The following is a 13,415-nucleotide window of genomic DNA, read 5'->3' on the forward strand; positions in this document are numbered from 1 at the left end:
CCAAATAAGATTCATAAGTAATATTTGTTTTTAATGTTTATTTTAATGGACATCAAGGAAAGAAGAAAATGCAAGAACAGACAGATAGCCACAAGTTGACTTTAGGATGCTGCTGCACAAAAGGGATGATGAATATACCATTTCAAAAAACTGCAGGATCAAGAAAAGGATGAACCAGATTGTTACAGTAAGAGTGATGGATATGAATGTGCTCATTTTCATCTGTAATTTTATAGTACTTTTCAGTTAATGTAAAATTTACAGCAGGAAGCCACTCACTTTTTGTCATTTGAATTGGCTGTTGATGATGCAAGGAAGTTTGTCAGTAAGATTCACCAAATATTATACCTAATTGAGATTATTAATTTATTTGCATAACAGTAATCTTACTGATTAGTAAGATTTATTATGAAACAGTACAAGTTGTGGCAAGTCACTAAGGGAGGGCAGGTAATTTCAAAACAGGTAATGTATTCTAAGATAAAAGCACACAATTCCATTATTTCCTCAAACTCATTCATAGACAAACTACTACTACTACTAAAATTCTTAATAACGAAATATGCATTTGTCTTGGATATGTTGCCTGTTTTGAGTGGCCTGCCCTCCTCCTTTGTGAACTGCTACAAATTGTACTTTATTTCTTATTAAATAATTAGTTAGCAGAATATCTTCATACAATGAAATTAAGAAAGTTTTGTATCTTGGAACTCATTGAATAAGTTTATCAGGTATATTTAGTATATGTAACTGATATACTTCCTTATGTTAACAGGTGATGGGGCACAACCTAAGTGACAAAGAGTGAGTGAGTGGCTTCTCACTGTAAATTTACATTCATTATTTGAACAAACTAAATTTACATTCATTATTTGAACAAACTATAAAATTTCTTTCCAGACTAAACTGAGCACAAGTATTACTTATTACCAAGTACTGTACCAATCTCCCTCATCCTCTTGTTAATTTTTCAGTCCTTCAAAATGCTCAACTCATCCATGTGCAAATGGGACTACAAGGGATCAGTTCTCTTACCAAAAGCTTGAGTGTATTAAAATGTGAAAAAATGCAAAAAGTTTGTCTATGAAGAAAGCAAAAGTTTGTCTCAGTAATGCTTTGTAAGAGAGAGTTCATCTGTCGTGCACATGGTTAGATGACAGTGAGCTGGGAAGTAGACTCTAAGAGTCAAGATTTCTTAGTTATTAAGTTTACTATTGTTTGTTTTATCCTTATTATTTGTTTAGGTTCACAATTATATTATGTAAAAGGTTGTAGTGAGCAAGTGGCTCATAAACATACTGTGGGGAACCTATTGTGTATTTGTGGGCTATGAAGCCTCAGTCAGTCTCTCTCTCTCTCTCTCTCTCTCTCTCTCTCTCTCTCTCTCTCTCTCTCTCTCTCTCTCTCTCTCTCTCTCTCTCTCTCTCTCTCTCTCTCTCTCTCTCATTGAAAACTAAACAATAACAAGATAAATTGGAGGATAGCACTTCATATCAAAGGAATTCTCCCCAGCTGAATGCCATAACAACACTAGTACAACTGTTGCTGCTCTTGGCATCTAATTTGACCAATTTATATTATCATTGTCGGTATCTTACTTTTCCGTTACCAAGGTGTACTTACATAGCTGTGCTTCTTCTGCACAAACTTCAGGAACGAAGTCATGTCTGGTCGGCCAAAATGATTTATGGCCTTGAGTCCAGTGAACATGCTTCTTTTGCTGAGGCGCTGGAAGTGGTTCTCACAGATGTACTGAAAGTGAAAAGAAATCTTCTCAGACACAAATAATAATGAAAAATAATATAGGTTAAAGTAACTAAACAGAATAACCAATCTGATAACATGTAGCTATTATAGATAGAAAAAATGTAAACAAGTATATTATTTTTGGCAGCTTATCTGGCTTTTCTTGAGTAGGCATATGGTCTAATTTTTATTACAGCTGCTACACTAAAATAATATTTAGCATTGTACTTGTATTTGCTATTTGAAACACAGAAAACTACACAGTAAATTGCAGATGCAAAAGCTCCAGACTATCTAAGGCTTCAATTCTGTAACTACTCAAGTTTGGTATAGATGTAAAATTAAGGTTTCACTTTAAATAAAACAAAAATTATACCTTTGTGCTCTTACATAACCTGTAATGTACTGCATTTAATTAAAGTGAAAACCTGTAATATATTGTTATTAAGTATTCAACTCTTACCACACTAAGCAATTATCCATGTTGGGATGGATTTACAGACCAAGTATTTAAGTAAATATTTATAGCTAAGTTAAGTATTCAACTCTTACCACACTAAGCAATTACCCATGTGGTGGATTTACAGACAAGTATGCCCCCCCTCAAACCCACAAAACACTCACCAGCATAGTTGTTCTCAAATCAAACTTATGGAAGAACTGTGTAATGAAAATGTGCATTTCGAGAACATTAGTGACGTCCTTGCGCTCCACATCCCGCAGCACATCGATGAACCATTCAAACTGGCGGTGGGTAGGGCAGATCCACAGGAAGTACACCTGAGAAAATTAAAGAAGGAAGTATATAAGTACAGTAATGCCTTTGACTTTGTGTTATGTGTGGTCCAGGCCATACTGATAGGTACAAATCCAGGACAAGACATTGCTAAGACAATAATCTTGAATAGGGGAGTATTTAGAGAGAGAGATGGTGTGAGGACTTTGTATGAGCAATAACGTGGAACAATTGCTCATATGTTTAGATGATCATGCACATGCCACCTATTAATGATCATCATTCCAATTTAAGAATGTTCCCAATCTTTCTTACCTTTTTACAAGCAACCCCTGAGTATCTGTTGGTGGAGGTGCCAAATACTAAGTCATTGAGGATGGAGGCGTAGGGTGTCACACCAATGCCACCACCCACCATCACTGCCACCTCAAACTTGTACCAGTCCTGATTGCCACCTCCAAATGGACCTTCAAGGCGGATCTGAGGAAAAATGCTCTATCGTGAGATGGGAAGCTACACTTGAAAGACAGAACAGAAATTAGTTATTAGTTACACAATTTCAAAAATAAATCCACGAAATTTAACTGTGATAACAAAACTACTAAAAAATAATGAAGATTGATGATAGAAATATTCTAATGACATTAACTCCTCTAATATGTAACACATGGCACCACTTCTTCAGTTATAATAATGTAAGACTCTATTGAGCTATGTATGTGTCATGGCAAAGATAGAAATCCAGGGTGTGATATGAGGAACAAAACTAAACTAATGAGAAGTTCCTGAAAATCCAGTATACAAAAAATTAACTATATTTATGACATACATAGCAATGTTACTTGCCTCATAAATGAAAACAAGAGAAATCTAAAATACTTACTCTGGGGGGATTCTCATCATCATGAACATAATTGTGAGGGTCAAAGAACTTGCGGAGCTTCCACGTCCATGGCCCTTGAGCCTTGATGTGACAGGAGAGGAAGTTTTCATGCGGTGCTGAGGTGAGGGTGAAGGAGTGGTACTCAGACTGCCTGAAGGCGGTGCAGGAGAGACGCACCCATTGCCCACTGAGGTACTTGAAGTTTGGTGGCCTGTGGAGAAATAATGAATGCTAATAATGTAAGTTTTACATAATTCAGGTAAATCAAAACCCCTTTTCAATTTCCTTTTAAGTTTTACAGCCAGTAATAAATGCTATCTTTTTTCCATTTATTTGGGGGAAACTATATAAAAAGCTGCAGCATCCCAGGCACAACAAGGTACATTGTGTACTGCCCTAATGAAAAGAAAACAAAAAAAAACTTGCACTTAGACTGACCTGTAGAACTTGATCTTCACAACATCAGATGGAAGAAGTTCAGTTTCGATAATGTCCAATTCCATGTAGCGTGTCCGCAGGCTGATTATTTTGTCCAGAGTGTAGATGATGCCTGGACCCACAAAGAATATCCAGAATCTGCCAGAAGAGTGCAGAATTAAACTGTGCATCAGTAATTCATTACTGAATAAGTTATGGCCCTTACTGGTTCTGAAACACTGCAAAAACTTAATTTTTGTGTAGAAATTCAACTACAGTAGGGTATGGGACAACAAACTTGATTCATTCCAATGGAGTCTCTCTCTCTCTCTCTCTCTCTCTCTCTCTCTCTCTCTCTCTCTCTCCTCTCTCTCTCTCTCTCTCTCTCTCTCTCTCTCTCTCTCTCTCTCTCTCTCTCTCTCTCTCTCTCTCTCTCTCTCTCTCTCTCTCTCTCTCTCTCTCTCTCTCTCTCTCTCTCTCTCTCTCTCTCTCTCTCTCTCTCTCTCTCTCTCTCTCTCTCTCTCTCTCTCTGTGTGTGTGTGTGAAAGTAAGAACAATCCTAAGCATTGCTAAATAGAAGGAGACTGAGAATGAAAATAGAATTACAGAGACGAAGGTGAAAAAGTGGGAGAAATGAAGTGAAAGTGACAAAATGAATGAGAGAGAGAGAGAGAGAGAGAGAGAGAGAGAGAGAGAGAGAGAGAGAGAGAGAGAGAAATTTCACCCCCTTGTCCCTTGTTTCTGACAGGTAAGGGGGAGGTGAGGTGAGAGGCAGAGAGGCTTGAGACAAAACAAAAGAAGGGAGAGGAAAAGAAAAAAGGTAAAGGACAGGCGGCTGATAGGGGAACAGCGGCTTGCACAGCTAGTGAGTTAGTCTTGCAAGGTTTATTCTGGTCAAATTTTTATTAAAAGTTCAGTGCCAGCACAAATGGCAAGTTCATCTTGCTAGTTTTGGTTAGTTATTTTAATTAAATTTTTATTAAAATTTGCATTCAGTTTAGGGAGGTTTTACTGTATTTCACTGCATCAGGCAACACTGCAGTAGGAGCCGAGACTACAGAGGTATATAATGGTGAGGCTGTGAAGAGTTACACAATGACGACTCACCTGGGTGCTCCTGTGAGGCGTGCCAGACCATGCAACAGGGACAGGATGTACAGAAGGATGTAAAGCTGGTGAGTAGACCAGAAGAACTTGTATGCCTTGCGACGTATGACTGGATGAGCGAAGATGAAGATGATGCACATGATGATGAAGAGCACTACACCCGTAAGACCTGAAATAAAATACATGGGCTGTTTTTAGGAGTAACAATGGCAACTGAAGACCGGAAGTGGTGACATGAGTGGCTCACCAGTGTCAGTTCAAATCAGTTCTGTGGGAGAATAGAAGGGAAAAAACATTCACTTTAAAGGTACGAAAGGACTTACCTGTTAGTGTTTGGAAGAGCCAGTAACCCACAGTTGGTTTCTGGTCAGAGGCAAAGGCAATCTCCTGAGTGAGGCATCGGAGGTTTTCTACTGGCTGAGTTGACACATGGTAAAAGTTGACAAGATGACCACAGGAATGGAGAACACTGAAGAACAATGCTGTACAGGCAACAATTTTGTGGAACTGTGGATAGAATATTAAAATCAAATTAAGATACTGTTCCTGGGAATATAAAGTTATTCTTAATAAAGCATCATCATGAATTCATTAGGGATCTATTAAGTCCATAGCTGAACTGTACATTGTTTGTATAGCATGTTTTCCAAGTGAAATGGGACTATTTCAAGAGTTTAAGGCACTGCAGATCATCCACACCCTAAGGCTGATCAGTGGCCAAGAGTGAAAGTTACTTCCCTGGTTTTCATATCCTTCTACATATGAAAACAATTGTGACAGAACTTATTGCTGGACTGAATCTATCTATTGTTTCATATAATATGTTCTGAAAAAAAAAAAATCCATTCTGCTACTGTAGTCTGAAGTTACAGTATTTGTACTGAATCATAACCTAATCAATTAAGGAATTACAATGACCCATGTATGTAACTAAAATACTGAAACAGTCTGTGGTGGTGCATTGCACAGAAGCATGTACTTTTCCTTCATTTTGACCACACTGTCTTATAAGTTTTCTTAGGTTCACATCTTGAAACCAGAAATACATGAAGCTTTTTCATGAAGCTTTTTCATAATCTAAATTCTGGTCCCAATACAGATATAATTCTGAATACTGGTATACTATAAATTTTGGGAGACAAAAGGAAGATCTAATCTTAATGTTTACAGACTGACCTGAATATGGGAATCCAGGGGAATATATTGTTGGAAACTGAAGTCTTTTAGTTTGGTGAGGAGATTTCTGGACATAGTGAGAAGCAGGAGTGAGTAGCAGAAGGAGAGTGAAGCAGCCGCTCCTCTGGTGATGGCAATGCCCACTCCCATAATGTGCCGCAGGTCTGTGTGCTCCGCCATGAAGGAGTAGTCTGGGAGGCAGATGGAACATATAAATTAGAAATTTAAGTTTACCATGAAAAAAAAAAAAAAAAAGACCTTAGTAAAATAAAAGCCTTAGAATCACATTCATCTGTCAGTGTTCAGCACACACAAGTTTCTTGCTGACCTTTTGATCTGAAATGTTTATTACTAATTTCCCTAAAAGACCATTACTTCACATTATTCATCACCTCCGTTGTGATTTGCCCCACTTTTCCTGAGATACTTACGAATGAAACGCTCACAGAACAGTGCAATAGTAATGACGTAGAACACGAACAGATAGAACACATTCTGTCTGTTCTCTTCCAGGAAGGTTGCAATAGAATCATACTTCTTCAGCATCCAGTGGCGATTTCTCTCCCTGATCTCAGAGATGTGGAAGCTGGTCATTCTGAAGGAAAGAACCAAAAGAGTGGATTAAATATTTGTTCCTGTAGAGCAGGAAAGGACAACTGGGAGTAAGTAATCATAGTGCTCATTCAATACAATGCATCAAACTGTGTGGTTATTCCAAGGATTTTCACTTGCACCTCAAACAGTAAAGCAACTCTAAGTTCATATCTTATATAAGTACATATATGCTAGTATATACTAAAATCATAGTTAAGCTCAAAGACTGAGAAAAGATTGTCTATCACAATAAGGAGTGCTCAAATGAAAACTCATGTGAACTGATTCAATGTTTGCTAATTCTAATGACAGATTAGCAATTTATTTCCCTGAGGTGTCACCAGAATCTGAGGTGTTGATGACTGCATATTCTTGCCTGAGTCTGAATAACTGAATAAGATAAATACTAGTATGTTATAAAAGTAATTACACATAATCTATTACATAGCAAACTAAATAGTGAGGTATCTTGGAATATACATACAGTACAATCTCTTCTGGAGGCTTCCCTTACTGAAAATGCCTACTTTATTTTTTATTTTTTTTTTCTTATTTATTATTTTTTTTCAGGTTAATATTTTACATACCTGGCAACATTGGTGGAGGTGTCCAAGAAGTTCTGCTTGGCACCTTTACAGTCTAGGCCGATGGCAATGAAGTCTCCCTTGTACTCGCGCATCATCAGTTTGAAGTCATCATAAGTAAGTGAATCCTTGTGGTCAATGCCTGATGAACTGAACATCTCATCAATCAGATCCTCAACCTGTCAAACATCAAACATGGACACATAAGTACCAGTAAATCACAAAACACATTGTAATAACAATAAAAAAAGCCAGAACTAGTAATCACACTAACATTAGGGCACTCACCTCCTGGTTGCTGACAGTGTTGGTCTTGGCAATTTCAACAAGGGAGCGTAGCATTTCAGAAAGCTCAGTCTTATCAATGACACCATTTCGATCATTATCACACATGTCAAAGATGATGCGCAGCTTGTCATCAGTGGTGCCCTTGCTGAACAGGACAACTGTATCCAGGAACTCTTGGAAGGAGATGCACCCATCACTGTCCTTGTCTACAATATTGAACATGCGACGCACAAAGATGTCATCTGCCTTCATGCCAAGAGCTCGGGCAAATTCCTTCTTTGTGAGGGCTGTTCTCATCACCATCACTACATCGCTGGTGGCTTCCTCTAGTTTCCTCTTTTCTCCAGGTTTGAGGCCGAAGGTGAGCTCATATGCCTCCCTGAAGAAGTGCTCCAGACGCTTTTGTCGTCGTTCCTTGGTCTCAGCATTGGCCAACATTTGCTCCTTGTAGGTGTGCACTTTCTCCACAACCTTGCGGTGGGAGTTCATGAACTGCTCCACCTTGTTGATGAACTTGCGCCGAGCAGCATCTGTGTCAAACTCCAGCACCAGGTCGTGATCCTTTGGTGGTCGCAACAACACCATGGGTTTCCTTCGAGCATCTTGAGTAATTTCCACCACAAGAGTGTCTACATCACCGACATACAGTGTTCGCAGTTTTTCTCCTTTGCGATTCACAGTGGAAATCTCTTGTTTTGGGCCAAACTTGACTTTCACAATCCGCTTGTGATTCTGGATGAGGAGGAGAACTAATTATTAAAGGAAAGAAAAGGAATTAAACATGTGCTTTATTATGTGGTATTAAAAGCTACCAATTTTGAGAGTAACCAATGAGCTCAAAGTAATCCTGGAAAAAAGATATCCACTTGATAGCATATATATAATAGTACAAGAAACAGGAGCAGATATGATGTATATATTCAAGTATACTGTAAGACCTCAATTTAAGCAGTTTTTGATGTGCAACCAAACCTCTTGTGTGTGATAAGTTTCTGCTTGTCACATGTTATATTTTTCTCCATGACTGCAGAGTTTCCCTCCCTGGCCCCTGCTGCTGCACTATCATGCCAGCATAATACAGTTGTGGCACAGCGCTGTTTAGCTCACCTGGTGCAGCCACTCTTTGACCATCATCTTGTCAACACTGCGGCCATTATTGTTCTCCTCCTGTTTGGTCTTGAAGTGACGGCGACGTGAGTTTTGGAACTTAACTGTGGCGTACCCAGCACCAGCACACACCAGTGGCACAGCAGCCAGCAGGATGCAGGAATAGATGTAGGTCACCTCAGATCCCTGCAATAAGCCACAGCATATGATGGTTTTACTTCTGTGAAGTACATGTGATATTTTCTTTTTCTTTTAATGTAAGAGGAGCACTGGCTAAGGATAACAAAAAGAGTGAAAAAGGCCCACTGAGAATGTGTCCTAAATGAAAGGTCAAAAGAATCACTCAAAATCAGAGGATAAGGGTCTTGGTCAATAGTCTACAGAAGTAAGTCCTAAGGTTTGAATCTCGTGGCATTCAGTATTCATTATGAATTGTAACAACTGAATAACTCTGACTTTAATTTAAGAAAACAGGTGTTAATAAAATTCTGCAAATCCTGCATGTGTGATAATAGAAGATGGTGGTGTACAGAGACTTGGTATGAAGGAAGGTACCTGGAAGTAATCATAGCCCTGGAGGTACTGGCATTGGTCCATGTCCTCAGCAGTAAGCTGCTTGGGCTGCCAACAAAGGTCTTGCTTGGTATGGAAGAACACGTCTTGCTGGATCTCATTGGGAGCCACAGATGAAGAATTGACAATGATGTCCCACAGCTTGACGTTTCGAATCTCCTCCACCTCCTCTTCTGTAAATATCCTGTCAGAAAGTGGAAAAGTACGCCTTGTCAAAAAGTAAGGATTTTATTAGGTGACTAAGAACATTTATTAGAAATTCTATGCAATTAGAAAAAAAATCATCCTTTTGTTGTATTATACATTTAAATCGGTACTTAATGCAGGTAGTTAAGTGATGTATACTATTAAAACTCAACATTGCAACAGCCATTATCTCTATCCCTTTAAAAAACCATAACTGCAAGGGGAACACATCAACGGGACTCACATGTTGTCGGTGTTCTCAAACCAAAACCTGTCGGCGTCACGTAGGCGAGTGAACTGCTCCTTGATGATTGCACTGAAGAGTGGTCCCGGCCCCTCGTGTGTCTCCAGCATGCCGCCCACATACCTGCAACACCAAAATGCACTTAACAGCCTGCATCCAAAACAATTATGGAACTCACCATCATGTCATATATACAGTCTCAAGTCTAAAAAACAGCACACCACATTATTTCAAGCCTTACCACCACATAAACAACTACCCTAATTTCTATCTTGTTTTTATTTAAAAGGCTGAATATTATCCCCATCTTTGTTTTTTTTTTTTTTTTTTTTTTTTTTTTTGTTAGACAACCCTGTGGTTCTCTTAGTCATAACTTGTTAAGAGCTTTCCCCAAAGGGCTTTTTGTCCTCACTCTCGACTTCATCGTTGTGATGCTGATAAAAGTTTTTCCAATTATACATAAAAATAACGCTTTTAAATTGACAACAGGTTACATTTTTCTGTTGCTGTCAATCAAATTCCCGGCTATCAGTTTTCGTGTGTTCCTAGTAATATAAATAATCTCAAATGAAACTATTACTTGGCTTAAGGAAGCAGGATGTTGGCTGATGGGTGACGATTGATATGTTGCTCTGGTTGAATTCACCCACAAATGGGAATAAAAACCTTAATTCCATTATTTAACAACTAAAATCAATGCAACTCAATTTAAACGATGAAAACTGTCCATACGACAATGGGAAGCAATTCCACGCCTACATGAGTACGAGGGAAGGGAAAAGAAAGCAATGCCAGGCAGCCCATTCGTTCATCGACTTCTCGTAGCTCTGATACGAATTTGAGACACGTTTCGATACACTTAGCATTACTATAGTCTTTCACCAAATTTACTTGGTATTGTATCCTTTGTTCATTTTTTCTTCGCAAGCAAAAATAATTCGCGATATTTAAGGAGTACTTGATAATCATGATCTCTGAAGTGGTGACTGTCCTGCAAATTTCAACTAACAGCAGTCGACTCGCACAGCATCTGAGTCACTTGAGAATGGTTGGCGTCTACTTCAGATCTTAAGTTTCTTGATAAAAAAAAAAAAAAAAAAAATGCCAGCATACAAGTCTTTCCGCACAACTGATCCACTCGACTACGTCTCCTCTCATCCTTAATTATTATTTTTTTTTTCCATAGGATTATTAAAAAAAAAAAAAATGCCAGCATACAAGTCTTTCCGCACAACTGATCCACTCGACTACGTCTCCTCTCATCCTTAATTATTTTTTTTTTTTTCCATAGGATTATTAGAGAGAAAAAAAAGTCGCCTCATACTAGGTCAGCTGCCGCGGCGACAAGTGATTTTGGGTTACATATGTCCGCTATTTCCCTCACACAAGTTGATCTAGTGTTAAGATTCTTCTGTAACGCTTTTTTCGAATAGTGCATAGTCTCTCCACGCAAAGAAAAAAAAAACATTAAAAGACATCATACATCAGACTGACAATCCTGTAATAGTATCATTAGCCATGATCAATACGGCAACACACACACACACACACACACACACACACACTTACAGGTCCACGTTCATGAGGTTGCCGGCATACAGATCCTTCACTCGGTTAACCAGATCGGGCTGTGCAGCATACAGTTCTGGGTTGATTTCCTCCCAGGACTTGACGGGGCCCAGCTGGAAACACTTCCTCACCGTGTTGTAGTCCGGCAGGCCGCTGTCACGCCCACGCATGATGTTCAGAGCACCTGTAGCATTACCAGCACATGTTAAAACTTTCACATGTCTTCAAACAATCGCCATTTATAGATAAAAGCTATCAAGTAAAGCATTTCTTCCTAAAATGTCCTTGACTGAATGAAACAACAAAGTAGCGGTTCCAGCAATATTTCCCATTACATTACTTCAGTTTCCATTCTTGTCACAATTTATCTAGATGTACATGTTTATCCTCCTAACTCTTGCTTAACCCTCGTTGAAAATTAGATTCACCATTTCACAACATGCATAATATATATAAATGTAAACTACGCGTGTACTGCAGCAGCTGGTAACACTGCTGCTGCTGCTCGGGGGACGCCATTTCCTTAATGGTAAGAATCTGTCATATGTAGTTACTATTGCAGTTCTATGGCGTGTTGTACACTCTGGCGCTGTAGCTTGTCCTTAGAGTGCTGCAATGCGAAATTCCTACGAGCTCTTGGAATCCATGAATTTCCTAATGCTGGAACCGCTACAAACCACTACCTGTTATGCGTGGCTGCGGGTCGCCTCACAGCAGCAGTGGTCAACGTCAGGAATGCGCGTCGACCCACCTGCTCACTAGGCTTAAAGGTTTGAAAATATATTTTCGCTGTTCAACGCTCAGTTTCTAATGATTTATATCTCTCTGACGATAATAACGACTGTATGCAGATGAACTGGCGAGACCATCATGATGTCAAAACAATTGTTTATTTAACTGTTTTAAAATCTTATCAGTTATTTCGTATATTTAATTTCTACTATCAAATGTTGAGAGTTGATCATAAATCAATTTTTTTTTTCAAAGTATGCAAAAATATTTAGATTTGGGTAGTAGTAATAAACAGATCCTCTCTTTCTAACACACACACACACACACACACACACACACACTTAAAGAATAATTAACCCTCCACTCCCAGCACGCAGGAAGTTATAAATCCTTGATTTAGATCCAAAACTATTGTTTGTTGCGTTTGGAGTGGCAGCACGGCAGTGCCGCGGTCCGCATTAGGAGAGAATGGTGAGGAAGGTTTGTTGCTCTCACCAAGGTCGCGTCTGGAGAACTCGAGGGGACCGAAGAGCTTGTTCCGCACGTCGTTACAGAGAATCACATCCTCGCGCTCCGCCAACTGCGACGACATGCCTCGGAACAGCTCCTCCAGGGTGTTCTCCGCCATGAAGTCCTGCAACACACGCCAGGTCATTGCACACACCAAGACACACCAAGCCACTCACCAAAACACAATTCAAGTAATTGCACACACCAAGAAAAAACCAAAACAACACTTCAGGTCATTGCACACACCAAGACAAACCAAACACGTCAGGTCATTGTACACGCCAACTCACTGCAGAACACACACCGAAATACTTCAGGTCATTGCAAACACCAAGACATAAGAATACCCAAAAAGCAGTCAACATTATATCATACATAATCACTCTCGTTTACAAGCTATGCACGATCGCAACACACACAGCCGCCATCATTATATACGCGCACATTTTCTTAAACATGCAAATTTTTGTTGATTACCGGCACATACTATCATGGAAATCCCTTTGGTAAATACACACGAGTACAGATACATAACTCCTTAAAAGCTTAATGACCATCATCATCATAGTCATTCGTGGGGTCACACAACCATACTGCAGGAGACATCACCTTTCACTCATTCCCGAGTCTCTTGTTATAAGCTTCCACGCAAGATATACAGAAGCGCATCGTATGTATTCGGTATTCCCATGAGAGCAATGCACCAAAGTACCCTGGTGACGTCATATACGTGCTCCTTGTACGAGAGTGGTCGGCGTGAGCAAATTTTACTCCTCTAGTTTTTGGTTTCATGTACACACCATTTCTATTCTAAGCACCTCCTAGGCTGCTGTGTACTGCCCATGTCCCATTTCTCTATCGCGTTTTCAGTGGCTAGTACACAGATGTTCGTATTATCTTCTGTTTTCTCCCATTCATTATCTGAAGCGACAACCCGCCATACCTTACTCCCACCACCAGACA

The 13,415-nt window shown here is 39.4% G+C and overlaps 1 protein-coding gene and 1 long non-coding RNA gene across 3 annotated transcripts in view; one reads left to right on the forward strand and one right to left on the reverse strand.

Annotated features, from left to right (window-relative positions):
* The window catches only part of LOC135100557 (dual oxidase-like), a 93,245-nt gene that overhangs the window by 699 nt on the left and 79,131 nt on the right, over window positions 1–13,415 (reverse strand). For both annotated transcript variants that reach the window (XM_064003553.1, XM_064003552.1), the window contains exons 9-24: window positions 12,438–12,576; window positions 11,211–11,394; window positions 9,642–9,764; window positions 9,194–9,395; window positions 8,639–8,824; window positions 7,532–8,263; window positions 7,247–7,422; window positions 6,497–6,660; window positions 6,066–6,256; window positions 5,213–5,396; window positions 4,890–5,058; window positions 3,804–3,941; window positions 3,366–3,576; window positions 2,798–2,962; window positions 2,371–2,526; window positions 1,624–1,752 (exon numbers count right to left, since the gene is read on the reverse strand). In XM_064003553.1, the coding sequence (XP_063859623.1) occupies window positions 1,624–1,752; window positions 2,371–2,526; window positions 2,798–2,962; window positions 3,366–3,576; window positions 3,804–3,941; window positions 4,890–5,058; window positions 5,213–5,396; window positions 6,066–6,256; window positions 6,497–6,660; window positions 7,247–7,422; window positions 7,532–8,263; window positions 8,639–8,824; window positions 9,194–9,395; window positions 9,642–9,764; window positions 11,211–11,394; window positions 12,438–12,576 (3,249 nt within the window). The remainder of the gene's footprint in view (window positions 1–1,623; window positions 1,753–2,370; window positions 2,527–2,797; window positions 2,963–3,365; window positions 3,577–3,803; window positions 3,942–4,889; window positions 5,059–5,212; window positions 5,397–6,065; window positions 6,257–6,496; window positions 6,661–7,246; window positions 7,423–7,531; window positions 8,264–8,638; window positions 8,825–9,193; window positions 9,396–9,641; window positions 9,765–11,210; window positions 11,395–12,437; window positions 12,577–13,415) is intronic.
* On the forward strand, window positions 6,575–9,577 carry LOC135100560 (uncharacterized). The gene is made up of 3 exons (XR_010268797.1): window positions 6,575–6,727; window positions 7,230–7,360; window positions 7,879–9,577. It is a non-coding gene; the product is annotated as an uncharacterized LOC135100560 (long non-coding RNA).

The sequence above is a fragment of the Scylla paramamosain genome, chromosome 5 (assembly GCF_035594125.1).
Source record: "Scylla paramamosain isolate STU-SP2022 chromosome 5, ASM3559412v1, whole genome shotgun sequence".
Taxonomy (NCBI): domain Eukaryota; kingdom Metazoa; phylum Arthropoda; class Malacostraca; order Decapoda; family Portunidae; genus Scylla; species Scylla paramamosain.